General features: G+C 39.6%; 2 gene segments (V, D, J or C); both read left to right on the forward strand.

Annotated features, from left to right (window-relative positions):
• Positions 1 to 352: 352 nt before the first annotated feature.
• On the forward strand, positions 353 to 1,044 carry LOC126509643 (T cell receptor alpha variable 9-1-like). The segment is given in 2 exon segments: positions 353 to 449; positions 587 to 1,044. Coding segments are annotated over 2 exon segments (504 nt in total).
• Positions 1,045 to 5,169: 4,125 nt separating this feature from the next.
• Positions 5,170 to 8,120, forward strand: LOC126509644 (T cell receptor alpha variable 10-like). The segment is given in 2 exon segments: positions 5,170 to 5,215; positions 7,759 to 8,120. Coding segments are annotated over 2 exon segments (408 nt in total).
• Positions 8,121 to 8,907: the final 787 nt, after the last annotated feature.

Below are 8,907 nucleotides of genomic sequence, written 5' to 3' on the forward strand. Positions count from 1 at the left end.
TTGCTTGTGTGATTTTTCCAGTCAATTACTACAAGGCCCAAATTGACTATGTAAGAAACTTAGAAATGTCATGAAATGGTATTCCCATTTGAGATAACATACAAGGTGCAAATTAGCCATCACAACCATTCTTCAGAATTACAGAAGCACTGCTCAGTATCCACCAGGTGTCAGACAAAACAAAAGAGCTAAGATTGGCACTCAATCACTGACTTTTGAGAATATAGGTCAACAATCTTCTGAGGTTAGAAAATTGCCTGAAAAGGAGGTTGGGGGTGTGTGCATCTACCTAACACATACACATTTCCTGTTTAATTCTCGGCTCACATTTATCCTTTCACTAAGACCTTAACCTTTCCCTAACTTAAGAAATTAAGATTCACATACTCCAGTGACTCAGAAAATGAACTACTTCCCAGAACTAGTGATTGCACTCTTCGTAATGTTTGGTAAGTAGAATGACACATGGAGCTTCTGTCTTGTTCTATGATATTAATATATATTTTAAGAACAATTTTTCCTATGAGGCAGAATATCGGTCATCTAAGGTGACCTATACTGAATTGTTATTAATTTCTCTTTTTAGGAGAAAGCAATGGAGACTCAGTGACTCAGACAGAAGGCCAAGTGACACTCTTTGAAGGGACCTCTCTGACTGTGAACTGTTCCTATGAAACCAAACAGTACCCAGCCCTGTTCTGGTATGTGCAGTACCCAGGAGAAGGTCCAAAGCTCCTCTTCAAAGTCTCAAAGGCCAACGAGAAGGGAAGCAGCGGAGGTTTTGAAGCTACATATGATGAAGGATCCACTTCCTTCCACTTGCAGAAATCCTCAGTCCAAGAGTCAGATTCGGCTGTGTACTACTGTGCTCTGGGTGACACAGTAACAGAAACCACAGGGGGAGCTGAGCACAAACTCTGGGAAGCACAGGCCTGGCTGCTGAGTGTGTCTGAGATCACTCATTTAGGGACCAAGGACAGATCTACTATTATTTACACTCACCACACACTCAGGCACTGCTACAGTGTAAACCATACAAATTAATTCTAAGAACACATTAGTGAGAATGCCTTACTTTAGGCTTGATCAGGTGATTTTCTTTGTTTCTGTTTTTGTTTTGTGAGATGTCTTTCCAGTAGCCCAGGCTGGCCTTGTGCTCCTTATGAAGCTGAGGCTGACTTTGAACTCCTGCTCTTCCTGCCTGCACCTCCGGTGGGCTTGAGTTATAGAAAAGAACCACTACACTAGGCTGAATTTTTGATGTCTTAATTGCAAAATCATTTGTGGAATGAAGCTGTTTATGTTTAAATCATCCCCTATAATTCCTAACCTCTGACTCATGATATTCAAAGAATGATCATGACTCATAAGGCTGCACATACTCCATATCTTTCTAGTGAAGTGCACTAACAAAGGGTTTACTTTTCTTTCCACTCAACATCTGATAACTTATTTGTGATTCATAAGGATTCTTATATTTGACTGTATTTAGAAGTAGAGAAGCTCCTAGTGGAGACAGTATGTATCTTGGGGAAATATGTTTCTGACATTTTTATTTCACTTCCTTCATTCATTTGTCCAAAAATATATCATATTCTCCTGTCTCTTCCTTATGTTTCTAGTGTGTTCTTTTTTCAGTGCAATATGTAAGTGTTTGTGATATGCATAAAGGAAAAAGATGCTGAATCTTGTTGGAATTTGCTTTCCAGTATATCTGGAGTGGACCTTTTTAGGCAGAAGGGATTTTATTTCTGCTTCAATTCCCTTATTTGTTTCAGGTATGCTTACATTTTTGGTCTCCTTTTGGTTAAGTGTTGTGGTTTAGAAGAATCAAGACATTTATTCATTTGTCTTATATTTTCTCACTAAATGGAGTACAGGTTTACAGTATTCCCCTAATTCTGAATTTATTTGGTGTATGGCATAATATTTCCCTATTCATTTCTGATTCTGTTAATTTGGGAAGCTTCTGAGTCAGAGGTCTATTAATTATATTTATCTTTACAGAGAACCAGTTGTTGGACTCATTGATTCTTTGTACTGCTTTCTTTGTTTCTATTTCATTATTTCTGCTCTGATTTTTGTTATTTCTTCTTGTGTAGTTGATTTGGGTTTGGTGTGTTCCTGCTTTTTCAAAATATTTTTTATTTAATATTTTTATACAATATAACTTGATAATGTTTTGCCCTCCCAATTTCCTCCCAGATTTTCCCCATCTCCTAACCCATCCAACATTGTGTTCCTTTTCTCTCTCCAAAAAAATAATAAAAAAACCCCAAGTAACTAAAATGTACCTTACAAAAAATAAAATTACAAACTGTTATGGATTTAACACTGTAAAGGCGTCTTGCATTTATTTGTGCTGTTTTTGTTTGATTATGTAAAACTCTGCTGTTTTTGTTTATGTTGCATTTGTTTAATTACATAAAAATGTGCCCCTATACCACCTTGCCTAAGGTACCCGGTTGGTCTAATGAAAGCTGAATGGCCAACAACTAGGGAGAAGAGGGATAGTCAGGCCTGGTGAACAGAGAATTAGTAGTAAGTAGAATCTAGAATCAAGATGAAGAAAAAAGAAGAAAGGATGGAGAAAGAGAGGAAGATACCTGAGGTCAGTCAGGCAATTTTCCAAATAGACATACAGAGTAAAGGAATGGGGGGAAAAAAGCACTGAGACAGAATGCAGATAAAGAGAAGTAGATTAATTTTAATTAAAGAGAAAAAAGCCAGAAACAAGCATAAGCTAAGGCCAAGCATCCACATGGTGGCTCACAACCATCTCTAATGAGATCTGGTGCCCTTTTGAGGAACAGACCTGGTCAGTCATCCTCATCAGTTTAGACCATGAAACCCAAGATGGACAAGTTCAACATAACTGCCTTATATGGGATGCACATGCATATGTCAGCATTGCCAAGGCATAAATTTCATTTTTTCCAATTTCCTGTCATGATTTGGGGGTTGAAGGCCTGAAAGAGCATGCTACAACAAAGAAACAAAAACCTGAAAAAGATAAAGAGGATAAAAGTGCCAAAGCAAATCAAAATGAAACAAAAAATCTAAAAACAGCATTGATTTAATTTTGTGTTGGGCAAAAATTTCTGGGCAATGTGGTTGATATACCCTGGAGTTTGGTTGATATAACCAGGGAAACTCTTTGGGAGATTTTCATCTTACCCACCAGGTATTAATTGCACATAGCTTCTTGATTAGGGGCCCAGTGTCCACTTCTCCCTCTCAGTTCAGGAACCGTGTCTAGCTGAATCTGTATTGCTCTTGTACATACTGCCACAATGTCTCTGAGTTTACAAGTATACCAAGATGGTTGTGTCTGGAAGACACCATTCCCTTGGAATCACTCATCACCCATGGCTCTTAAAGTCTTTCTGCCTCCTCTTCCACATAGATCTCTGAGGTTTTGAATGGGAGGACTTTGATGAACAAATTTCATTTAGGACTGAATGCTCCAATGTCTCTCACTTTCTGTACAATGACCAGCTGTGGGTATCTATGTTAAATACAATATACTGTTAGAAAAAGCTTTTCTGATGAAGGCTGAGTAAGAAACCAGTCTATGGGCATAGCATAATGCTATTAGGGGTCATTTTATTGCTATGTTCCTTTAGCAGAATAGTAGTAGTAGGTTTGCCCCTAAGTCCTTGTCCTACCTACCTAAATTCAGGCTCCTAGCCACTTTAGTGGAGTCAGGAATGGGTCATATCTCAGGGAGTGGCTTTAAATCCAATCCAGAAGTAGTTGGTTACTCATTAACTTTTGTGACACTGTTTCTCTAGTATGTCTTGTAGGAAGGTAATGTTACAGTTCTCAGGGTTTGTAGCTGGGAGATACTGGTGATTGCCTTTCTTCTCTGATAATGTGGGAAGTTCCTTCCAGTAACATGAATGCTAGTCAATAAGGAGACAAGTTTCTAGTTAGGCACCAGTTCAGCTTCTCTATGTTTGATGACATTTGTAAAGTCTGTATTCAGCAATAATGACTTACTATTAAATTGTAGAGAATAATGAATAGCTTTGGCAATAGCATGAAATGTTTAGTGGTTCCAAGGGGCTTCTTTGGCCAACAACTCAGCAAGATGTAACCAATTCCTGGCATCATAGGTTTTACTTGGTGATGTATGATGTCTAGTTGGGCATTGTCTGCTCTATTTTAGATTTATACATATATGCATTCTTCATGCCTTAAGAAGCTTATATAATAGTAGGTTCTCATATGCTTTTTAAAATGGACTTTGTATTAGTTGTCCATCCCCACATTTCTTCCTTTACCTTTCTTTTCCATTCCCTCCCTATTTAGTTCACCTATTCTACTTTTTCTTTTGTCTTTACATAGCATTATATTCTATTTCTTCTTTGTTCTCCTCCCTCCTAGTCCCCTATCTGGTACCTAACTTTGGTGATTATTTGGATTGCCTATCAAAATCTTGAAAGCTAATGTCCACATATTAAAGAAAACATGCAATTTTTGTCTTCTTAGGTCTAGAGTACCTCACTCAGCTTGATTGTTTTAAAGCTCAATCCAGTTACCTTCAGATTTCATAATTTTAGTTTTATTAGTGGAATAATATTCCATTGGGTAAATGTACTACACTGTCACCATCTGCTCATCAGTTGAAAGACATCTAGGATGTTTCCAGTTCCTTCCTACTGTGAATAGGGGAGCAAAGAACATGGATGAACAAGTGCCTCTATAGTACAGTGTAGAGTCCTTTGGGCTTATGCCCAAGAGTGGTATAGGTAGATCTTAAGGTAGATCTATTCCCAGCAACCCAGGGAATCACCACATTGATTTACAGATTGGTTGTACAGGTTTGTACTACCATTAGTAGTGAATAAGTGTTTCTCTTTCCCCACATCCCCAACAACATGTTCTGTCATTAATTTTATTGATCTTGACCATTCTGACAGGGGCAAGATTATAGCTGTCCTTACATGTACAAGGGCCTAAAGACTGACATATACCTTATTATTAAGACCAGGGAGGAGGCACAGGGTAACACCCATTCTCAGTTCAGTTCCTGTCCTCCAGGGGGTGCAGTTTCCTAAGGCAGGCTCATTTCCTGTGTGATTTGTATCTGAAAGGGACTCATCCTTTCTCTGAGCTAGCAATTCTTCATTCTAAGCATCAAGACCATTCTAGGCAACACTAAAAATGGACTCTTCTCCAGGCTTTGTGATTGCAATACTCCTCATATTCGGTAAGTAAATAGATTTAAATAGCCAAGTTTTTAGCCTTACATTATCTAAAGCATTATCCTCAAGGTGACACAGAACTCACTCTCCCCCTCTCTCCTCTCCTTGCTCTCTAGGAAGGACCCAAGGAGACTCTGTGACTCAAACAAGAGGCCAAGTTACCATCTCAGAAGGTGGGTTCCTGACAATAAACTGCACATATATAATCACAAATATAGCGTCTCCTGCTCTTTTCTGGTATGTTCAATATCCTGGAGAAAGTCTACAGTTCCTCCTGAAAGTCATTACGGCTGGTGCAAAGGGAAGCAGCAGAGGATTTGAAGCCACATATGATAAAGGATCCAGCTCCTTCCACTTGGAGAAAGCCTCAGTTCAAGAATCTGACTCGGCTGTGTACTACTGTGCTCTGAGAGACACAGCGGCAGAAACTGCAGGGGGAGCTGAGCACAAACTAAGAGGCAGCAGGTGGGCTGGCTGCTGAGCACCCGCCTTTGAAATCCCTATGACTCAGCTCCTCACACTCTGTTCTATGTGACCTTATGCTTCTCTGTTGGTGGAAACCATACAGATGTTCTCACGCCATGCCACATCATTTCACAAACCATTTGAAGAATGAAATGGACTCTGGGGCCAAATCCTAAGTTATTTTCCTGCAGTGCTGGAGAGAACACAGAGCCTTATTATGCCAGGCAAGTGAGCCACTGAGCCACTGAGCCACTGAGCCACATCTTAAACCTTGTCTATCTTCAGTCAATCCAACATGCTGGAGAAAGAGACATCTGCATAATGTGGCCTGACAGAGTCTGGAAGGAAAGGTGTTGGAAAGCTGCGATCCTTCCCTGGTAAAGCCCTGTGGAATTCCTAATGAAAGGAGGAAGCATAGGGACTCACGTGCAAACAGCAACATGAAGACCTGAAGGGAGGGGCTACACTAAGGTGTAGAAGACAGGTCACTATCTTAGTAAATCAGACAGAATTTCTATTCACTATGTAGACTAGGCTGGCCTAAAACTCACAGAGATATGCCTGCCTCTGCCTCCCAAGTGTTGACATTAGAGGCAGAAGTGACTATGACCAACTATCATTTTTCTCTTAAATCCTTCAAATGACCACAGGAGATCCACTTACTTCACAGTGATATTTGGATTAGTATTAGATTTGGATTAGTATCTGGGTACTAAGGCCCGGCCACACTGTCGTAAAACCAGTGATCACACTGTCTTTACCTCTTAGAATTCTCTCCTAGAATCCTATATTGTCCTGTGTGAGTGGATTGTTCTTATTTCCTTTTGATTTTTCAGGCAAGATATGTTTCCCTTCTTTTGTTTTCTCCATTTCTATGCATTGATCTCAGATGTATAGTAAATCCTCACTCATCTAAACAACTTCCATATTTTCACTGGCTTCAATTGCTCTGAGAAATGAGAAGCATTAAGGAAGGAATTTTTAGACCTTCAACACTTACCACTTGTCAGTACCTGTGTCAGACGCTTGACTTTTCCCCACTCATGTGCAATTCAGAAGCATGAGAATTGATAACCCTTAGCATTTATGATGATATTTGACAACAATGGGTCTTGAAAAGTATTGTTGAACTAGTAATGGATGATTAAAAATCCTATCATTTCTGTAATATCATTATTTAACATTCACTCAAAAATATAATGTAAGTAAACATGAAGTTGTCAAAGAGTTAATAAAAATATTTATTTTTAAACACAATTTTAATGTATCTTTAACAAAATTTATTTTGACACATAGCAAATCAAACTGAAGAAAAGTCACATTCTAAAGGAATTTATATGTTATGTTCAGACCAAGTTCAGTCATTATCATTAGCCCCCATCATAAGTAATTTATATTCAAACTTTGAAAAAACATTAAGGATCTACTTTCAGAAGTTGAAAGTAAATATTACCTATCATATCTAACGTCCTATTGAGATCCAAAATTGAATTGAGGTCTTAAAATAGTTTCTAGTTGACCCTCTACCATGTCTCTACACATACGTGAGGATTTATATCCTGTATCACATTGTCAGCAGTGAAAAGGAATGACAAACGTTTAGGCAAAGGTTGAGCAAGTCCAGCTCTGACCCCAAGATGGCAGTACTTGCTCTGGTCCTGTTGTCAGAAGCTGATGTGTGATACAGCTGATTGGTTGTGATACAGCCAATCAGGTCTTTGATTGGCCGGTGTATTTCCTGATAGTTTCTGTGTGTTACAAGAAAGAGCTGATGAAATAGGCAGTGGCTTTGGGGGCAAACTTCTACAAAACAACAATGGAGACACACCTGAGTGCCTGCTCGGTTGTTTTGTGGCTGTATTTTCAGTGTAAGTTAGAGGAGGTTTTAGCTGGGGACCATAGGATACCAAAGAACATTTTCTTAGGATTTTGGCAAAGATATAATTCCTTGGGATAAGTGGAGGAAGCGAAATATGCATAATCCTAGATCACCCGAGATTCACGTAGAGAGTAAAGGATACAACCTACAAGAAACTAAGTATGAATGATTGATTTCTGAAATTTCACACTGTTTTATGAGTAGGGGCTGCTGGCGAGACCCAAGTGGAGCAGAGTCCCAAGTCCCTGGTTGTCCTGCAAGGAGAGAATTGCATCCTTCATTGCAATTACACTGTGAGCCCTGCTAACAACTTAAGGTGGTACAGACAAGACACAGGCAGAAGTCTTGTGTCCCTGGCACTCATGACAAACAGTGAGAACAAAAAGTCAAATGGAAGATACTCAGCAATTCTGGATGCAGATGCTAAGAACAGCACCCTGCATATCACAGCCGCCCAGCTGGAGGATACAGCCTTCTACATCTGTGTGGTCGGTGCACCGTGCTCCACAGGTACTTGCAGCCAGTACCAAAACCTGCTCCTGGAGGCTTCAAGGAGGTCTAGGTGACAGAGCAGTCTTTTTAACACTGTACTAAGGAGGTGAATTTCCCTATGAGTGTTATTAGTCCCATTAGAAAACCAATTTTAAAACCATCTGAAAAGAAAACTTGAGGACAATTTCAATAGATGTTGAGAGAAAAACAACAGTGTACGAAAACAGACTATCTGGAAGCCACCATGAGGAGAGGAGATGGAGAAAAATTAGCCTTTTCAGTTCACCACAGAGTTCCTAGAAACTGTGAATGTCAAGGAAATAGCTGAGGAGTGCTGAGCCATGAATCTGAATGCAGAGGACAGCCAGTTCCACACTCTCATGTCCAGGGAAAAGGGACTAAACCAGAAATACATGCTTAAAAATGGGAACAGAAATAGCTTCTTAGGAAGGAAAAACACTCCTAAGAATGAATGTGTGCTGATGAGCTGAAGAGAGAGTCTAAAAACACGTGGCCACACTGGGTACAGCTCTCCATAAGACCCATAGAATCCCCATCTCTACCATGCATATTGCTTGGGTGCTTTTGTGCAATCCATGTTCCTTAGATGAAGTCCAGGTAAAGAAAGATGTCCAGTCTTCCGTTCTTCGTATGTTAACCTTTTACAAAAAGTAATTATCATTTCAAACTTCAACATTTCTGAGAATTTCATTCATATGTACCCTCCCCCTTTAACTCCTCCCCCTTTAACTCCTCCTACATTTTCCTCACTCCATCTCAAGACGTCATCCTTAATTACTCTCTCTCTCTCTCTCTCTCTCTCTCTCTCTCTCTCACACACACACACACACACACACACAC

This window comes from Alexandromys fortis, unplaced genomic scaffold, assembly GCF_014885135.2.
Source record: "Alexandromys fortis isolate MF-2015 unplaced genomic scaffold, M_Fortis_MF-2015_v1.1 scaffold_87, whole genome shotgun sequence".
Classification (NCBI taxonomy): Eukaryota; Metazoa; Chordata; class Mammalia; order Rodentia; family Cricetidae; genus Alexandromys; species Alexandromys fortis.